Source organism: Rhinatrema bivittatum, chromosome 2 (assembly GCF_901001135.1).
Source record: "Rhinatrema bivittatum chromosome 2, aRhiBiv1.1, whole genome shotgun sequence".
Lineage (NCBI taxonomy): Eukaryota > Metazoa > Chordata > Amphibia > Gymnophiona > Rhinatrematidae > Rhinatrema > Rhinatrema bivittatum.
Genome location: NC_042616.1, coordinates 252,593,118 through 252,614,538, shown reverse-complemented (window position 1 = coordinate 252,614,538; position 21,421 = coordinate 252,593,118). Strand labels below are relative to the sequence as shown.

The 21,421-nt window shown below is 41.8% G+C and overlaps 1 protein-coding gene across 1 annotated transcript in view; it reads left to right on the top strand.

The window, feature by feature from the left end:
* Window positions 1-21,421, top strand: part of TGFBR2 (transforming growth factor beta receptor 2) — a 176,949-nt gene that overhangs the window by 110,949 nt on the left and 44,579 nt on the right. The window contains exon 5 of the mRNA XM_029589418.1: window positions 9,320-9,510. Coding sequence (XP_029445278.1) covers window positions 9,320-9,510 — 191 coding nt within the window. The remainder of the gene's footprint in view (window positions 1-9,319; window positions 9,511-21,421) is intronic.

The window sequence follows — 21,421 nt, the reverse complement described above, 5'->3', positions numbered from 1 at the left end:
TCGGCATCGGCCCGAAGAAAAGAAGACTGCAGCGCGGCTCGGAGGAAAATGAAGAGGTTCAACTGCAGCTGATGGGACTCCGCCTCCGCGAGGGCTGAAAATGAAGAGGTTAGCGTTGGGAGGAGGCTGCTGCTGCCGCGAGTTCCCGGGGTGGGGGAGAGAGAGAGTGAATGAGCGAGCATGTGTGTTGCTCGCTCATTCACTCTCTCTCTCCCCCACCCCGGGAACTCGCGGCAGCCTCCTCCCAACGCTAACCTCTTCATTTTCAGCCCTCGCGGAGGCGGAGTCCCATCGGCCGCGGTTGAACCTCTTCATTTTCCTCCGAGCCGCGCTGCAGTCTTCTTTTCTTCGGGCCGATGCCAAGCGCACTAGCGTGGCCTCTTCTTGCCGCGCAGGCACCCGATACTCTCCACTTCCTCTTCTGGGCCGCGGGGGGCTGTGTGTGTGTGTGTGAGTGAGAGATTGCATGTATGTGAATGATTGAGAGCCTGTACATGTGAAAGAGAGTATGTCTGTGATTGAGAGCCTGCCTGTGAGAGAGAGAGCATGAATGTAAGTTTACCATTGGGAACCTGTATGTGTAAGTTTGTGATTGAAAACCTGTTTGTGTGAAAGAGTATGTGTGTATGATTGAGATCCTTTGTGTGTGAGAGAAATCATGTGTATGTATGATTAAGAGCCTGTGTGTATAAATAAGAGAGAGATCATGTGTGTCTGTTTGTGATTGAGAGCTGGTTTAGGTGATGGAGCATGTGAGTATGTGATTGAGAGCCTGTGTTTAAATGAGAGAGAGAGACCATGTGTGTCTGTGTGTGATTGAGAGCTGATTTAGGTGAGGGAGCATGTGAGTATGTGATTGAGAGTCTGTGTGTAAATGAGAGAAAGAGAGGACATGTTTGTAAGCATGTGAATGAGAGTCTGTGTGTGAGAGAAAAAGACAGTGTGTATTTATGTGATTGAAAGCCTGTGTGTGTGTGTAAGCGTGAAAAGATAGACAGCATGTGTGTAAATGTGTAATTAAGAGCCTATATAAGTGAGAGAGAAAAAACATGTGTATATGTGAGTACTGAGAGCATGTGGGTATAGGTGTGTCATTGAGAGCCAGTGTGAGAGAGCGCGCTGGTATGTGACTGAGAGAGGAGAAAGTTCCAAGCAAACCACCCCACCTTCTGCTAATTCAGAACAATCTCAGGACACCTGGATATCAAACGTTCCCAGGTATGCAGAGCAAAAACAATTTTGTATCCTTATTATTTTTCATTACTGGGTCTTTGTGTCTGCTATTTTTAAATATTTTGTTGGTATATGGAAATGTTTTATATGAGTTTTTAATTATTGGATATTCCACTCATCAGCTGTTTCGAAATATGTTCTTTTTGTTAGTACAGTTTTACTGCTGATGATTTTATATTTCTTGATTTGTTTTATAAGGATGGGTGATGTTTCTTTTTTCCTTTGTTACACTGCATACAGAGACTCTGGCTTGTTGCAGTTTCCAATTCAGTTTTTTCTGCATGCTTCTTGATATGCGTTTTGGTCTCTTTATTCTATGTTAGGTGAGGGACAGCACGTGATTCAGGTGAGGTTTTCTGCTGGCGTGTAGTTTCTGTGTAGGACTCTATAACAGCCTGACTTGGTCCGTTTTCCTAATAGGAGATGTATTGGTGTCTTAAGGCCTGGTGTAATATTTTCAGAGACTTATTGTACTTTAAAAGTGTGATCTTACATAAAATGCACACATTTACTTGTATTTATTTTTAAACATATTGTATGGCTCTCATGGAATTACATTTTAAAATATGTGGCGTTTATGGCTCTCTCAGCCAAAAAGGTTCCTGACCCCTGCAATAAGGGCTGTATAACATAGTCTGGGTAAAACAAATAAGCATGGGTGTAGCTTGCTTATTGCGGCGGTTACTACCCCTACTACCCCTAACTAATCAAGCTAGATATTTCACTTGGATGCAGCTCCATCACTGCTCTCTACATTAATGGTGGGGGTGGAAGGGAAATAGAACCAAGAGCTAAGAGAAACAGATAAGTATGAGAGAAAAAATGTGTGAAGCTTGCTGGGCAGACTGGATAGGCCGTTTGGTCTTCTGCCGTCATTTCTATGTTTCTATGTTTCTATAATAAAATGGTCCTGTTCAAAAGTTTACATATCCTTGAATGTTTGGGCTGATAATATACACTCAAGTTGACTCACACAGGTTGAGATGGCAATGAAGGGTAGGTATCCAGACCTGTGCCTTGTTTGATTGTAATTAATGTCTGTGTATAATGAGTTTTTTAGCTCTTGAGAAACCCTTGTGCATTTCATCCAGGGTTGCACTGACTTTGTTGGTTACTGAAGCATGGGGAAAGCAAAATAACTGTCAAAGGATCTTTGAGCAAAAGTAGTTCAACTTTATATATCAGGAAAAGGAAATAAAAAGATATCCAAAGATTTGAAAATGCCAATCAGTACTGTTCAAACTCGGATGAAGAAGTGGAAAATTATGGGTTCTGTTAATACCAAGGTAGACCAAGAAATATTTCAGATCCAACTGCCTGGAAACTTTGTCGGGATGCAAAGAAAAACCCAAAGCAACTTTTGAAATACAAGTTTCTCTGAAACAAAGTGGTATGGGTGTTTCATCATACACAATTAGGAGATACTTGAACAAAAATAGGCTGCATGCTATAGTTGGCAGAAGAAAAGCCATTGCTGCACCAATGACACAAAACAACCCGCTTACAATACGCCAAGCAGCACCTAGAGAAGCCTTAATTCTGGAAACAAATAATGTAGAATGATGAGACCAAAACTGAACTTTATGGTCACAACCATAAACGCTGTGTTTGGAGAAGAGTCAACACCATCCCTACTGTGAAGCATGGAGGGGGATCTCTGCTGTTTTGGGAGGGTGTGACTACAGCAGGGAATTTAGAAGGGAATTTAGTCAAAACTGATGGCAGGATGAATACAGCATCTTATCAGAAAATATTGGAGGATAATTTGAATTCATCAGCCAGGAAGCCGCACATGGCACTTTCCAACATGACATTGATCTGAAACATAAGGCCAAGTCGACCCTTCAGTGGCTGCAGCAGAAGAAAGTGAAGGTTTCTGGAGTGGCCATCACAGTCTCCTGACCTCAATATCGTGTGCGTCAATATGAAATCATGGTCACATGTAAGCATAAATAGCTGATTTTAAAATGCGTGCATATACTCCTATGTATGCATGCATGCTTTAAAATCACTGCATCCATGTGCACACACTGGAAAATGTGCACGGCTTTTAAATCTACTTCTTTATTCTTCTGATATAACAGCAATTAATTCACAATTAAAATTACCAAGAAGATGAATCACAGCAGAGATAAGCAGCAGCAATAAGAAAACTGTAAATACACTTTCTTCTTCCTCTAGCCAAACATTTAGATCTTAATCTTGACCAAACAACCCTTGTATAATTATAGGGGTGTGCATCCGTTTGCAACGTATTGGCAATCCGCAACGTATATGCCATATATGTTGTATTCGTGGGGGTCACGAAACGTATGGCGAACCCCCACGAATACAACGTAATCACTAACGAATAAACCTTCCACCCTCCTGACTCCCCCCCCCTCAAGACTTGCCAAAAGTCCCTGGTGGTCCATTGGTGGTCCTGGAGCGATCTCCTGCACTTGGGCCGTCGGCTGCCAGTATTCAAAATGGCGCCGATAGCCTTTGCCCTTACTATGTCACAGGGGCTACCAGTGCCATTGTTCGGCCCCTGTCACATGGTAGGAGCACAAGATGGTGCCAGCCGTCCATTGCTCCTTCCATGTGACGGGGGCCAACCAATGGCACCGGTAGCCCCGTGACATAGTAAGGGCAAAGGCTATCGGCGCCATTTTGAATACCGGCAGCTGACGGCCTGAGTGCAGGAGATCACTCCAGGACCCCCGCTGGACCACCAGGGACTTTTAGCAAGTCTTTGGGGGGGGGGGTCAGGAGGGTGGGGGGTTGTAGTTAATTAAATTTAAAGGGTTGGATGGGGTTTTTTTTTTTTTTTTGGAAACTAATACATATGTAACTAATGAACAGATCGGGGTCTCCCGAGAATGGATGCAATGGATTTGGGTCCCAACGAATATGAATACCGAATGGGACGAATCCATCCCTGCTGCACATCCCTAGTATATTATTCATTCTTCATACAAAAAGCTGATTAGTACTCACATCCCATCACTGAAATCTTTTCAAAAGGAACTATAAATAAGGCCACAAAATCATCCATAGTGTGGTTAGGATCCATGCCTCCTCCTAAGTGCTTCTGGGCCTGGGCAAATGCCTAGGAGGATTCCCTTGTCATAACGGTACTCATGGTGACTGGGGACAGACTGGACTGGAAGAACCAGCAGGCCCTCAGGGATTTTAAGACTCATTTTAAGGAGAAATCACATCCAGAATTTCCCTTGCCCACTCTGAACTCTGACTTATATTTACGTAGGGCACATTCCTCCACACACATATTTAAAGAGATAGCCAGAACAATTTCATACGCTTCTATAGTAGTATAATCACAAAATAACCAAATATTGGGCCAAAATTAAAGAACATATTACCAGTGGCATAGGACCAGAAATTAGGGCCTGGGCCACATTCATTTTATTTATTTTATTTATTTATTTAACATATTTCTATACCGGTCTTCATGAAGGGATTCATATCAGGCCGGTTTACATGGAACTTAGGGGATTAACTAATTAACCAAACAAGAGAGCCGAAGCAAAGTTACATAAAACAAGGGAATTGAACTTGGGGGCTAGAGTAGCCAGGAAGTAGAAAGACAAAAATTAACTAGAGGTAAAATACATATGAATAGTACTGAGACTCGTGCGAACGTCCCATCAGTTGGGCTTAGTCTGGATTGAACACTTTATAAATTAGGGGAAGGCTTGGAGGAAAAGCCAAGTCTTAAGTTTTCATCGGAAGGTAAGAAGGCAGGGTTCCAGTCTTAGGTCAGTCGGCAATTTGTTCCAAAGGACTGGGCCCGCTGTGGAGAATGCATGCTCTTTGGTGGAAGTTAGGCGGGCGGATTTATTTGGTGGGACTAGTAGAGTTCCATTATATGCTTCTCTGGGTCTTGCGGATGAGTAGAGTTTGAAAGGGATTTGAAGGTCTAGTGTCAGCTGATTGTGGATGGTTTTGTGGATTATAGTGAGTGCTTTATGTAGGATTCTGTACTTTATTGGCAGCCAGTGTAGGTTTCGGAGAATAGGGGAGATATGAGCTCGCCGGTTGGTGTTGGTTAAGATTCTGGCTGCTGCATTCTGGAGCATCTGTAATGGTTTGGTGGCGGAGATGGGGAGCCCCAGGAGTAAAGCATTACAGTAGTCCGTTTTGGAGAATAATGTTGACTGAAGGACAGTTCTGTAGTCCTGGAAGTGAAGAAGGGGTTTGAGTCCTTTCAGAACTTGAAGCTTATAGAAACAGTCCTTTGTGATATTGTTGATCAATTTCTTTAAATTCAGATGGTTATCTAGGATAACTCCTAAATCTCTTGCTTGAGATATCTGTGTGTCAGGGACCGTTTGATCGGTGTTGGCAGAGTGGTCAGGGGAGATAAGAAGGATTTCTGTCTTGGCTGCATTGAGAACCAGGTTCAGGCTGGTGAGGAGGCTGTTGATGGACTTAAGGCAATTTTCCCATTAGGTAAGTGTTTTTGGAAGAGATTCTTTTATGGGGATCAAGATCTGCACGTCATCTGCATAGAGGTAATGTATTAAATTTAGGTTTGTGAGTAGTTGACAGAGGGGGGCAGTAAGTAGCTATTGAAGAGGGTGGGAGATAAAGAAGAGCCTTGGGGGACGCCTAGCATTGACTTGAAACTTGGGGATTCTTTGTTATTAATTCTGACCTTGCAGCTTCTGTTGTTGAGGAAGGAGTCGAACCATCTGAGGGCGAGTCCAGATAATCCGATGTCTGAAAGACGGTTTAGAAGGATGGCATGGTTCACAGTATCGAAGGCCGCTGAGATATCTAGGAGGACAAGTAAGTAAGAAAGCCCTTTGTCTAGGCCCATAAGGAGGTGGTCTGATAGGGAGATGAGAGGTTTCTGTACTGGACGATTTACGGAAGCCGTACTGGGAAGGGTATAGTATTTTATGCTCCTCCAGGTAGTCTGAGAGTTGTGTGTTCACTACTTTCTCTGTGAGCTTCGCTAGAAAAGGGAGGTTGGATATAGGGCTGAAGTTGGCGAGTTCTTTTGTGTCGAGGTTGGGTTTCTTCAATAGAGGTTTGAGGGACGCCATTTTTAGCTCATCCGGGTAGATTCCATGGGCTAGGGAGCAGTTTATGATATTAGCCAGGGATCTGGAGAAGGTGCTCGGGATGAGGAGCTTAGCTAAGTTCTGACATGATTGCTGGCATTACCTTGTTTCACATGGTTGCAATGTATTTTCTTCCTGCTGCTAATTCTCCATAACTTGATTTTCTGCTGCAAAATACAACTGTTATGGTGTCCATCCTCCCTTCTTATTTCTCCTGACACACTAAATGCATATTACCATTTTAATCCCTCTCTAACCCTTCCTCTCCTATACCCTACAAACTCATGGCCAACTACAGCTATTTGGAATGTGAACAATCCTCCCACTAGAGGGAAAGATATAATAAACATTTTAAAAAGTAAACACCCACAATCTTCTTTGTTATCTCTATCTCTCAAACCTCAGAGGTAACTGATCAAGCTCTATCACTATATGCTTTAGCAAATCCACTCTACCTACACATGTGATCTGAAGGCAACGTCACCACCACCAACCTAAACCAACTCGTCGTAGGCTCCTTCATCTTATCCCGCTTCAATCTATTACTGTCACCTAATTCAAAAAGATAGTCTCTCCTTCCCTACAACTCAGCCTCCTCAATATACGCTCAACAAATAGAGACTCTTATCATATCACTGAAAAATTTAACCTCCAATTACTGTGCCTTATGAGACCTGGGTTGGAGAGGACAACACTTTCTTTCTTACTCAACTATGCCCACCCAGATACCTCATTCACCATGCACCTTGTCACATGAGGAAAAAGTGGAGGGGTTGCAATCATTTTCAAGGATATACTAGCTCTCAAACTAGCATCCTCCATACAAATAGGCAAATCTGACTTCCTAACTATTAAAGTTTGGGGCAAAGAAGGCCCAAAACTCATACTAATCTATTGTCCTCTGGGAAATCGCCTTGATTCATTCCCCAAATTATATGAATTCAAATGTGACGTTGTGATCACCTTCCCCTATTAGAAGACTTCAATTACCATGCCGAGGTCCCCCTTAAAGGCTATGCTTCAACCTTCCATCGCAACATGGATGACCTGGGTCTCATCCAAATAATCCAAGGTTCTGACCCATAAACATGGGCACACTCTCAACCTTATTTTCCATTCTTCAATATCAAACTAGATCTAGCTTCATTATCAGTGACTCCTATCTCCTGGTCAGACCACAACTTGATCTGGATTACTTTACAAAATCCTAGTCGACCACCTATCATCCAAGCACCATGACCTTCATCCAGAAACTTGTCCAAAGTCACCAGTGAAACTCTAAGATAACACCTACAAATACCAACTATCATCAAAACTTCAGATCAGCCTGAACTACTAGTTCAGCAGTGGAATGAAACATTTACTTCTGCCATTAAAACACTAGCACCTCTCAAGCGAAATCCCACCAAAAATGTCCAAAATTCTCCTTTGCTCCATGAAGGTCTCCATTTACTCACTCAACAAGCTTAAAAACTTGAACAGGCTTGGCATAAACAGAAAACACATTCCAAGTTGCAACTCTGTAAAGAACACTCCAAAAACATCTTGAACTAGTGATGAATCACCCAAGTAAACTCTTTGAACCTGTGCAGAAATATTCTAAACCTGAAGCTCAAACCCACAACAGCCACTGATGATTTTTCAGCAGACTTTGCTCAATTCTTCACAGAAAATATCCAAAAAATTAGATCTTCTCTAAATGCTCTTCCTTCCTCAACTTCACCGACTGCTGCACTACATCTCCCAAACAAAGAAACTACTTCCAACCAAACCTCAGCCAAACTATTTCCACTAATTGACTTCAGGAAAGTCATTCCAAAAGAAATAGAGAAGAACCACCAAAGAATCAGTCAATCCACTAGCCCACTAGATCCCATTCCACCAAGACTCATCTGCAACCTGAAGTAATACTTAAGCCCTGACTGACAGCTGTTGTAAATGCCATCTTATCTCAAGGCACCTTCTCTCACTCACTGAAATGTTCAGTCATCAAACCAATTCTGAAGATCCCTGAGCCAGATAAAAATATATTAGATAACTATCGCATAGTCTCTGGCTTCCCCTTCCTATGTCAGCTAATAGAAAAAGTAGTTTATCTCCATTTCCTTGACCACCTTGAGGAAATCAACTTTTTAAGGCTAGAGGACTGCCACTAGTCCTTATCAACTTTACAGATCTAAAAAGGTATCTATTGTATGTGGCCTTGACAGCTCTGGTACTTTAGTATCTTTTTATGTTGGTCAAATAAAAAGGTATCATGATCTATTAAGAGGTTGATATTGAAAAGATTAGCTGGGTAAATCATACCCATTCAAAGTTCTTCCCTTTTATCCAGCTGTATTTATGTGGGTAAAATCACTACCCACACAAATTTAGCCAGGTAAGAAATAGACTGTCCTGGGGTGTTCCAGGGTGGGATTTTTAAATGTATCCAGTCAGCAGAATATTCATGGCTATCCAGTTAAATTTGTGTGGACAAGATTTGTGCAGGTAGATTTAGTTGGATATTCAGCAACACTTATAGCCAGATAACTGAATATATGGATAAAGGTAACTGGATATCTTTACCTAATCATTGCTACCCACTCAGTGATCTTCTAAATGTCAACTCCAAAAATTCCAACAAGTCTTCTAAGTCCTTTCAAGTGAAATTCCGTCCAACTTCCCCATCTGTCCTTTTACCCAGCCTATGCTAGACAAGCAGGTATGGTCCTCTACTAGAGGGTGGAGCTTGGTTCCTCCAGGAGTCGCAGTTATTTTTCATAACCTTTTTTTCTCCTTGCCAACTTTTAGTTCACTCTCTTCTGTGTTCTTGGGAATGCATATCCCATGTATGTGCTATCAGTCTTGCGGGTGCTGAATTCCAATTTGTGCTAACTTTCTGTATAACTCATTCTCCCCGTGTTCTTACAGGAAGACAAGGGTAGAGACTCTCAAAAGCCTGAAAAGAAACAGCTCATAGGAAATACCATTGGCTCTATGTAATCAAGTCTGTTTTTCACCCATACCTTTAGGAGAAAGAATGACGAAAATACAACCTTGGAAACAATGTGTCATGATCCAAAACTGAGCCTCCATGGCATCATGTTGGAAGATCATACCGAAGAAAAATGCCTGATGAAAGAAAGAAAGGTTCCTGGTGAAACTGTTTACATGTGCTCCTGCAAAGGAGAGGAATGTAATGATGTGCTTGTATTTTCAGAAGGTAAGTTCATGTCCTCCACTAGAAGAGCAAAAAGAAAGAGAGAAAATTGCTGGATGAAAACCAATGACGGAAACCAGTTGATCATGCTAAGCATGATCCAACTTGGATGGTGCAATGGCTTGAGCTGCCATAGCACAGAGTTTCATTCATTTTTTTTTTTGTAGAGTCAATATTTGTCATTTCTTAACTGGTTAAGGCTTGCCTGGCTTAGCTTGTTTTGTAATTCTTCCAAGTTAACAGTCTAGATTAAAATACAAGCTGTTTTAAATCAGATTTTCTTCAGCTTGTCAGGTACAGTGTGCAGGAAGACTTTTTATGGTCTAAGCAACATTTCTACTTAAATTACCTCTTTGGCAGTATTCGTATATGGCATTCACAACCATCCTTGATGTAGTTTGACAAAACGCTTCTGGGAAGAATCTGCTACAACTCAGAAATTGCAAACCTTATCCCTTCCATGCCCAGTTTAACATCATGAATGTGGTCAGATGAGGACTATTTTTCCCACCTAGTCTACCTGGTTGCACCTGCCTTTGGTGCCCTAAAGATATCTCCCAGTTGTCAACCATGCAAGCTTGACTGCCTGCACTGCTCTAGCTCAGGTCATCACCTTTCTTTGTCCTTATCACCACTCCATTATAGGATATCTCCTGAATGTAAGCCCTACAAGCTTGACCACCTGCAGGAAATCAGTCTTTTTCTATCTTAACTGGAAAGTGTAGATATATCAGCCTGAATCCATGCTAGGAACTTTGCCGTCTTCCTCTGGTTCTATGTGAGAATGTGTCAAAGCTCTGCTCTGCATTTTGGTTGACCTTGACTGTTCTTGGAAGTTTGGGCTGCAGCTGTACCACCATTCTGTTTGTTAGCTTTCTCATCCTCCTTATTTATTATATGTGCTCACTATCCAGAACAGTAGCAGGCCAGAAAGGAGACTTGACAAACTATAAATTAATTGACTAGATTTATGCTGAGCACCATATTGAAAATCTATCTCAATATTATGCATGTAAAAGATTTAAAACTTCTTATGTTCTTACAGGAGGCTGTTTATAATATTCTAAGCTTAAAAATAACTTTACAATTTAGGGAAATGCCACCATGCTATATTGTTGCTGCTAATTTACTATTACCACCGAAAGGGTTTTCTTGTTAGTTCAATTTAAATACTAAAAGACAACGAAAGCCTATCCTCCAAGTCTGTGCTTCCTCTTTAATCAGCACTATATCAGATGCATGGATTACATGTGTCTGTTTTTTTCCCCTTATGGAGAATTTTGCTAGAATATTGGAAGGGGCTATATTGCCACTGAAGGATAGCTATATTCATTACCAAGGCTTTGTCTTAGTTTCTGAGTTAGCAGTTTTGAGTAAAATAGTGTGGTTGCTGGGTTAGACTACTTAGATACAGTAGACAGAAATAATAGTCAGCAAAACAGCTGCAGGTGATACGTTGTTATCTCGGGAGCTGTGCTCCCTTCTTCAGGTCAGTACTCTACCCATTCCTCTCCCTTCACAAGAAATCCCTTCTTCCTGGCCTGTGGTTCCCCCTCCCAGAATCCAGATATGTGTGAGATCATGAAAAGGGAACTAACTTCTATCTATGGTACTTCTCTGGGAGATAACACAATGCAGGTAGGAAAGAGGACATCTACTAAATCTGAAGATCAGCTCCATGTGTCCCTAATATGGGGCTGCCTGACAGAAACATTGGGAGTCAACATGCGGACAGCATGCTGCACCCTAAATCGGGCTTATCTCACACCCAATTGGGGAAAAAAAGCAAAACGAGCTCAAAGTTTTGAATTGGTTCCATAGCATTCATATGCTTCTATTTATTCTCATTTTGGCCCTCCTACCATGTGGCCAGTCTCAACGTCTAAACGAAAGCTGTTTGGCCAGACAGCAGTGCATTCTAAATGCAAGCGTTATCTTTTTCAGGCACGAATATAATGTGCATTCACACAGAGTAAGGGCACACAGTGCAAGCATAAATGGAACACCCACACACACACACAGCCTTGCATACGGCCCTGTTCCTGGCATTAGTCCTCAGAAACTCATCCCTTGACGCCGTGCCTCCACAAATCTACAACTCCAAAAAAAAAAAAAAGTAATAAAGGTACTTGAGGCTTAGTCATTCAATTTTTTTTATTTTTTTTTTTATTGTTGTAAATTCATATTCTCCTTAAATGAAAGGAGCCCTTTAAGGTTGCTTGTCTGGATTGCCCTGGCAGGAAGACAAATGATCTTTACGACATCAGACATGTGGTTTCCTGTCTGTATTTAACTTTGAGCAGAACATCACAGCCAGCTGGTCCACAGCTCCGCCAGACAACTAGATAATAAGCTATAATAATTTTCCCTTGGACTGGCTGTCATCCTAATTCTTTATGTACATTTCTCACGTACTTTTATGCTTTCTTTTTTTTTTTCTTTCATGGAGCAGATTGCTCAGTAGCTATGGATACTTTAGTTTGTGCCTTTCTTCTGTATTTTTTTTTTTGTTTTATCTACTGCTACAAGAAGCTCTATAGATTTAGCCCTTTAGCTAACAAAGGTGTCACTAAAAACACCGTTCTTGTGCATATTTACCCATTAGTTATATGCTTGTCATTGTTGGTAGAGTTTTTACCTACTGCAGTAAACAGAAGAAAAACCCCCAAGCCAGACGTTTAGTAAGGATTTTGGTAGAAGGACTTGAAAAGTAAATACAGCATTGCTGTGCTAGCAAACCAGATTTTGTACGGTGCCACAGGAAAAAAAAACCAAGAGGAAGGGAAAAATAGGAAGCTCACAACAGGTTCTCAATGCTTAGGCTGGGGGATCTAGAGTGGAACTGAAGTAGCTCTCAAAACCCTGGGGAGAAGGTTGTGCCGAGAACTGCTCCAACCTAGTGTGGGGTGGGTGATTCCAGTCTGCAAGAACTACAGCCTCCTGTCTTAGTCATGTCTGAGGACTGTTTGAAAAGGCGATTGCAAAGTGGTTGTTTTTCTTGCCCCATTATGATGAAACTTAAGCCAAGTCTAAGTAGCGGTGCATTACTTAGTACTTAAAAGCCTTTTGATTTCTCTGAGCATGGCTGCTGAACATTTTTTGTGGAATAAAATTCAGAAAAAGCCATGTTATGCTACCTGGAAAATCAGCATTTGCAAACTTTGGATAGCTCTGGTGGCCCTAGTTGGTGTTATCTGTGATGTTTTAACATCCGCGCACGCGAGCGCTGACGGCCCACAACTTGCGCGTGCAGGGAGGGAATTTTCAAATTTCGCGCAGCAACGCGATTGGCCTTTTTTCCAGTTCCTATCCCCTACCTAACCTTACTCCCCTTTCCCCTCTCCACCCGACCCCTAACCTCTACCTAGCTACGCCAAATTTATTTTTATTCCAAAACTTACTGCTCCTCCGAAGCAGAAGTATCTTCTGCATGCCAGCTGCCATGCCAGCTGTGGCTGATGCCACTGTTGCGGCCTTCCCCCCATCTAGACCACGCCCCCAGGCTGCCCCTTTCAGCAGGCTCGGCACTTCGGTGCGGAAGGAGGGTTACACGCATGGCTGGACCCTTTGTAAAATGCATGCGTTGATTACAAGGCCCAGCCATGCGCGTGACCCCCAAAATTTACGTGCGTGGCCCTTTTAAAATCGGGCATTAAATCTTTAACGGTGAATACACACATGCTCATGAAATTGACCAGACTCATCATTTATCTCATGCACATTTGCATTTGATTTTTGCTAGGCATAGTATTATGTGCATGGGAGCATGTGAGTTAATTTACAAAGCAAAAACGTATGTACCGGTAATGGTTCCTCCTCTCGTGATCAAAGATGTGTCTAATCTTCCATCAAATGTATTCACAGCATTTAATCCAAACCAAATTTTCTTATGCTTGCTTATATATCTGTAAAAATGTGCTTAATCATTGAAAAAATTAATAGTTTCTTCAATTTCTCAACTACAAAATAGCTGACATCATAATTTTATCATTGTGCAGATTGTATCAAAAGCAGGGAACATCAGATTAGATCAGCTTCCATCCCTGGAAATCATAGAAAGCTTTGGCCATCAGCCCACAGCTCAGAATTTAAGTGTACCGGGCAAGATAATTTTTGAAACTGCCTACTTATCATTCAGAAAGCTCATATGCTTAGATACCTTTGTAGTCCAAAAAGTTACTTATTAATATTTATAATTTAGGCTGTATTCTTGCAGTAAAATATTTAAAATTTATTTCATCAGTGACTGCTAATTATTTCCAACTCCGCAATATCTGAGCAAAATCTCACACAGCACTTGAAACAGGTTTTGGGTTACACTATCACCATGCTGTTAAATGCCTACGTTCAAAACCATGTGGGTTTCAGACCTCAAAAAAAGAGGTCTGACCCTCTAGACTGTATGACCTCTAAACCTCAATCCCCCCCCCCCCCTTAAGGAAAGCACAGCATGAATAAAGAGCTTTAAAGTCATATGTTCGGACCAAAGGGAGTTAAACGAAGCCTGGCATGTAAGAGTTGGGATTTGCATGGGGCACGAATGTCTCTCTTAACATGTATTGGCATTTGCTTTCTGTTGTTCATCCCTCAGCTGACTCTGCACAACAATCATGGAGGATGGCTCTGTCTGAATTGGGTTGTTTTGAAGCGACTGAAAAATAAGTAAGCGAGAGGCAGAGATGAGCGCTCGGCATAAGCCAATTTCTTTTTTTTTTCTTTTTTTTGGGTTGAGCTGGCAGTTTTCCCCTGCGTCTTTGGGCTTCCAATTCATTTGGAATAAGGGTTGAGTTCTGATGCCAGGAGCCTTCTTGCGCATCTACTTGGGGATTTTGTATGTCTTCTCCGCAGCTTACTTTATTCTAGTCATTGCGGCAATAGTCCTCAGCCAGTGGGCCATGCACTTTAGATCTTTCCAGAACACTGCATTTATGAAGCCTAAACCCTGGCAACTCGGTATTTGCCATTGTGTGATGACCATACCTCCCATCTTGGGAGCTCTGGGTGCTACTATTCCAATGTCCCTGGGCTGACCTGGGGAGTGGTAGCTCTGACCGGGAAATCGGGCTCTGACCTTGCACATCGCAACGGGCAGCATTGCTACTGACCCACTGGCCCAGATCAACTCAAGCCTAATTTCTTTAGCATTTGTTATTTTTTGCTTTTGAAAATAGAGCTCTGTGACTAATGAGACAATGACCTTGGGGTTCAGCGCTAGGGCCACTTCTTTCAGTATCTATTAGCGACATTGCAGGTATATTAGAGAGAATTCTGCTTGATTGGGAAAAAAATGAAAGGAGACTCAAAAAAACGGGAAGAAGGGTGTGGAAGCAGTTTATCAATGCAAAAAAAAAAAAAAAAGTACCGACTGCACTGGAGACAGGCGCTGAAGTGATGTCATTTCGATGCTGTCCTCCAGGCAGCTGGAGCTATTTTTAAAGATGCAGGTGCCAAGGCAGGAGCGAATGGACTCCATTCCTGCACTTTAAATTATTTTACCAGGACCAGCTATAAGGGGTAAGGGGGGTCAGGGAGGAAGGACCTGTCGCATGCTTTCAGGGAGTGGGAGGGGCCAAGGGAAGCCCAGCTGAGTAGGCTGGGGGTTGGATGGAAACAGGGAGGCCTCTGCTGGGTGGCCTGGGCTCTGTCTTGGACTTTACAGGACAGGAAGCCCCACTTTTTTTCTTTGTTTTGGGGCATTTTGGAACATTGATGGGGTTTTTTTTTTTCGTTTTGGGAAACAAACCAAAAATGAAAAAAAAAAAAAACCCCAACAGTTTTGGGCTACACATCTCTAATGCATAAGACACTCAAACTTATTTACTGGAGGAAAGACGGGGAAAGGGGCAAAGGATAGACACGTTTAGATTTAGCAGGCTTCAATAAAGTACAAGAAGATGCAGCATTCTGTAGAAAAGTAAATTCAAGGCTAAGGGGTCACAATATGCAGAAGAAGACACGAGTGAAAGGAAGAAATCCTTCTTTACTGAGAGAGTGGAAAATGCCTAAAATAACCTACTTGCAGAGGTGTTAGAAACCAGAGGTGTTAGTTTTGTGATGGAATTTAATTATGTTTGAAACATATATAAAAGGCAGTGGTAAGAAAAGTGTTCAGAGGTTAGATAAAAGACATGGTCGGGTCCTGGATATTGGTTTAACCATGGAAACGTGCATATTTATCTTGAATGGTAAAAGACCAATGAGGAAAAACCACCAAACTGACAGGTAAGGAGTGGAATTCTTCAGGCAGTCAAGCACGTATGACTATCAATTTGCCTATATCCTTAGCTACAGCAGTATAGATAGGAGCAATCGGGCACACCGAGAGAGCTAATTGGTCCTTATCTGCCATCATCTAGTGGGTTACTATTTTACTATACTATAATATATTAGGAATGTTTTTGGCGTCACTGAAACCTGACCCGAAACTTGAAAAAGCATGTATTGCTCTTTGGCCTTCAATGTATTCTTAAATGGTTATGAATCTTTCCCTTTGAAACAAATAATTAGCCTTATGGTTCATCAGTAATTGAAGGCCAACAGGTTTAAATGAAAGGAAAAAAAGAAAAGTGGTCTCCAAATCCTTTTAATTTGATTGTTGGTGTATTATTAAGGCTATTTTGGACTAGTATTCAGTTTTATTTATTTTGGCTAGACTGTCTCTCCTTTTCCAAGGCTTTCTAATGTATGTTTTCAGATTGGTAGAGGAGATCCGATGCAAGGTTACTATAGGACTTTATTCACAGGAACTTTTCTATCCTTGATACAGTGCTCAAATGTTGAAAACACTCTGGGGGGTAGGGAAATGCCTACAGTCAGGGCTTAATTTGTGGGGGAATGGCATTCCCGCATTTCTTTTCAGGCTTAAGGGGCAGAGCAGCAAGGGGTGTTCTGCTCCACCCCTCCCCTCCAGGCAGCCTGTAGGGAAGAGGAGAGGAGGGGGTGAACCTGGAGCACAGAGAGAAAGTGCTCTGCTCCCTAATCCAGCCCCTCCCCTCTTGTTCTGTCTACCCCCACCTCTCCTCCTGTATTGCAAGGAACAGAAGGGGAAGGGAGTGATATTAAAACAAACATTGCAGAGCAAGGAACAGACACACACAAAATAAAAGGTTTGAATTAGCACAAGTTTGAAAGTTATGAGCAGTATTGCAAATCGTCAAGGCTTCAACCCTGGTCTTGATGAATGGCACCACTGCTCACAACTTTCAAGCTTGTGCCAGTTCTACCCCCTTTTTGTATTCATTACCCAGGGCATTTTTTTTTTTTTTTTGGTAGAACAACCCAGAACGGCATTTTGCCGCCCTTTTTCTGGGACCCGAGAAGGTGGAGCAGAGCTGGCAGTGTGTATCAGTTCTGGCTCCCCTGAGGAAACAGAAGAGAGCCAGTCAGTTGCAAGGATTATTTATGCCCCCTCCCCCCAGCCCTTGGAGGAAGCAGAGAAAGACTCGGGCAGACACAACACTTTGGTTCGGGTATTTGTTTGTGTGTGAGAGAGACAGAATTCACACCTGGCCCCAGCCCCACACACCTCACCCCCCGTCCGCAGTTCCACTTCCTTTCTGTTTTCAAATTAAGCCCTGCCTGCCGTACCTAAATGCAATCTGCTCTTAAGTAGCAAAAGGTGGAGTATAAATAGAAAACCCAAAAGAATATTGCTACCATAAATGTTTTGTTTTATCAATCTATATTTTATATTCAAATATATTTTATTAATTTTTCAAGTAATTGTACAAAACATACTAAAGCAGTTATATATGGTGGTGAGGGGTCTCTGCATACCACCACATAGCTTACAAATTTAGAATTGTATCATGACTAACATCAACTCTCTAGCTAACCCCTACCTCCCTCTCCCTCCCAATTCCCTCCATCTTTTTACCACAAGGCAGTATCCTGGAGAAAAAAAATAGCATGTCTCTCATAATCAGAGCTTTAGACCCAGAGATCCACTACAAAAAATTGTTCAATACCGAGCTTTGAGTCTTATGTGGCAGGCTTTGTAGATACAAGTCCCATATCTTAAGAAACACTCGCGTCTTCCCTGTCACATCTATCGTTTCAATGCATTTTTCCACGAGACACGTCTAGTGCAGGGCATTCCTCCATTGTAACACGGTGCCTGTGGTGTCAACCGGTGCCTGTGGTGTCTTCAAAATAATCATTTTTGCCAACACCAAGGCCTTTCTTACCCAGAGTCTTGTGTAGGGATCGTGAAATGATACTCTCCCCAAATTGTCAAATAAGAAAAAAAGAAGTCTCTGGTGACAGTTTCACTTTTGTAACTTGATAAATGTAGTTCTGTATCACTTTCCAAAAAATGTGTAGGGTGGGGCACACCCAACACTGATGCTCCAACATTCCCTCCAATTGTTGACCTTTACTAAATATAGTGGATTGTGTTAATTTCATACTATATGCACGCTTTTGGGAGTATAAACATTGCATAAGGACCTTACACTGAGTTTCCCGTAGTGAGACGCTGGTAGTCAGAGAATGAATTCTAGTGAAGCATTTGATGTATTGAGATTGAGTCATATTTATACCCAATGTATCAATATATATTTATCAATTTATCAATGTCATCGGAACCAGTTGCTCTAGTGTAGGTAGATTGAAAAAGGTCAGTCTGAATGGAATGATGTCATCTTTCAGCCAAATTCAATTTATGAATTTGTCTACTTTGAGGCCCCCAAACTTGGACTTCATTTAGAACCTACTTTTCACTTTTTTTTCCAGTCAGACTGCGTCTGACTGAGATGTCTTCGTAGGCACTTGGGTGCTTTCTGCACATTTTTTGATAGACCCAATAGGCAGGAACTGGGACAGCAGCCAAGCATAGGATTTTACTTGGCATTAACAGAAAATGCTCATTGGTCCATCCATGTATTTCTTCAAGTATTCTTTCCTTTAATTTTCTGTAGACTTGGGTAATTGGTAGAACAAATACCTTACCAAGTTCATATCAACATTATGGCTGTTATCTCTGCCTTAAATGTACTGTCATCTGATGACCGGAATAAAAAGATTCTGGATCTACAAAAAATATATATCTTCAAACTCTGTTTTAAAACTGAACTATACAGCAACATGGGCAGCAAACACAGCATAACAAGACCAGGAGAATTTGTAATCATTAATGCCTAAGATTGTTTGCAGGGTTAAATACATGCATACACTGCTAATATGGACAGAGTAAAGGAAGTTAATTTTGAACAACTGCTCACAGATCGTTTTATATATTGTTTGAAGGGAAAAGTATTAACAGTTTAAAAAAAAGATTTCTTAACACCATTACCAATTCATTACTGGAGCAAACTCAGAAGTAATGAACAGGGCAGTATATTTTATGTGAAGTCACAGAAAGTTCAGTTTGTAATATTTAGGTTTGCATTGAAAACATTTAAAAAAAAATAGATTTCTGTATTTCATATAACTTTTATGCTACTCTTCCACCCACCTAACTATTCACCAAATTTCGTTATTATTCCATTTTCAGGTTTTCCTAGTATAATGATAATTTGAATTTTAAGCCTGTTTTTCCAAATAATGCTCAAGAAGCATACAGCATTATTAACAGTTCAGGTGTAATAATCCCCTGCACTAAAGAGCTTACAGTCTAAATGAGTACAAAACCCTGGCGTCCTTGGTATGCAGCCCAATACACTAACCACTAGACCATTCCTCCTTTGCATTAGTTCCTTTCTGAATGGAATGAAACCTTGGTCTCATTTTCCCACTGTCTGCACTATGTTTGAACTGATATAATCAAGGGTTTGCAACATCAGGAATGACTTGTCAGTTGTTTCAAACTATGCAGGGGATGTATTGCTCCCATTTTGGTTTCAGCACAAGTAGGAAATATGCTTTACTAATAGTAGGTCTGTGCAGTGAAGGTGGGATCATAGGCATCAATGACTTGCGATAATGCTCCCCTTCACAGTCCTTGATACTTTTGCTACCAGTCTGAACCAGGTGGCTGGCCTAAGACATGTCATGGAAGGTCTATTGAGACCTCCATTACATACAGAAAAATGATAATACACATTGAAGAAATATATCAGAGATGCAGTACATTTTTTTCATCTGTTTTTATTTACCTGTGTCCAAGGGCAGGCCATTACCATTAATGCTGTTCATAGAAAGAGGTTTCTGTCCATAGGGATCCTTCCCACAGTTATTGTAAGGCAATAGCAGATATTATTTGTTAAGATCCGCTGCTGTAGGTAGGAGTCTAATAAACATTTTCTGCCTTGATGTGTAGCACATTTGATTCAAAATTGAAATGATGAGCCTGGAGAATTTTATTTTTTTTTACCTCTAATTTTTTTACTTCTAAAACTGCACTGCACTGCAGAGATGCACAACTTACCCACAGGTTTTTTCATGACTTCATTGATTTCAAGTTGTAGATTTCACCAGTTTTTTTGGGTTGTTTTTTTTAACAGATGGTGGTAAATGACTTCAAAAAGCTCTCACTGCGAGCAGCATTTCTGTCTTCTTGAGATAGTTAAGCAGCAGTGAGAATATTAAATAAGAAGCCATCATTTGAAATGCATTACATGAGCACTCTCCACTGACGAAGCAATTACAGAAACTGAGCTGTGCAAAAAAATGAATAGATGTGCTGAGATGGTCAGAGAAGTAGACCATCACTGCAAAGTTGTGTTAATCCAAAATACAAACCATCTTACTGCTAAGTACCTTTCACTGATGTATAAGCTACTAATAGAAAAGAATAAAAAACATTTTTAGTGTCAAAGGGTTTCTGATGTGCTTCAAAATCATATCAGTATATTGCTACTTGATTCAATCCTTATCAGCTTATTTGTTTTTCTAAAAATAAAGCACACTTTCCATCTTGCATTTTGTTAAGTTTACTGACACACAAAGGGTTAAATTGGCACATATTTGAAAATTGTGAACAGTAGGTAATTGTTTGATGATCGATGCTACTTAGGTTAGTTCATCCCCATTTGGGAATCATTTCATAGTATCGTGCATCAGCTAGCTAGTGAATACGCACATGGGTCACACCGGTTTTTAAAGCAGATTTATGCATATACGTCCATTTTGAAAATTATCCCATCAAATCTACAATTTATCTGCTAAAATTTATGCAGAAACATTTATGACAAATTTACAGGCGTACATATTAAAATCCAACAGATTGTGATTTAAGTGTAAACCCCTTCTCAGTTCTGCCCCCAGGTAGGCCTCAGCTCAGTGTGGGTAAACTTACATGCAAACTGTTGCTCTGGGAGTGGACCCTTGGCCTGGTGCAGGATTGGTACGGCCCTCCGGTCAGACCCGGAGAGCGCCTGCCACCAGGAGGCGGAGCACAGGAGGAGACAGAGGCAAACTGGAGCTTCACCAATAGCAAACCGGGGTTACCTCAGGTTGAGCCCTTGGTTACCGAGGCTGTCTGGTCTTAGTGGGCCTCGCAGGGTCTCCTAGAGAGAAAGTTCAAGGGTGTGCCCACCACGAACAAGGGTGTGCGGTCAGTGTCCAGACAGGCAAGACCAGAGTTCGCAGGAGGCCAGAAGAGAGTGTGTGGCAAAGTTCAAGGCCAGAGTATCAGTCCAGAATGATCAGCCAAAGCAGGCTCGGTAACAGAAGTCAATCCGGCGTAGTCAGGTCAAGCCGAAGGTCAAGTTCCAGGTGGCAATCAAGCGTAGTCGGAGTTCCAGGCAGAGGTCAGGTCAGGCAGTGAGCAGGAGTAGTCAGAGAAGAGGCAAAGGTTAGTACCGTGAGATCAGTCTGAAGGGTACTACCAGGAGTGGAGAGACAAAGGAGCAGGAGATGCTGGAATGGGAGACGCTGGAACACAGGAGACACAGGAGCAAGACACTGGAACGCAGGAAGGCAAACTAGAGACACCGGAGTGTACGACCCAATTGCCAAGGCCCCGAGCTAGGGG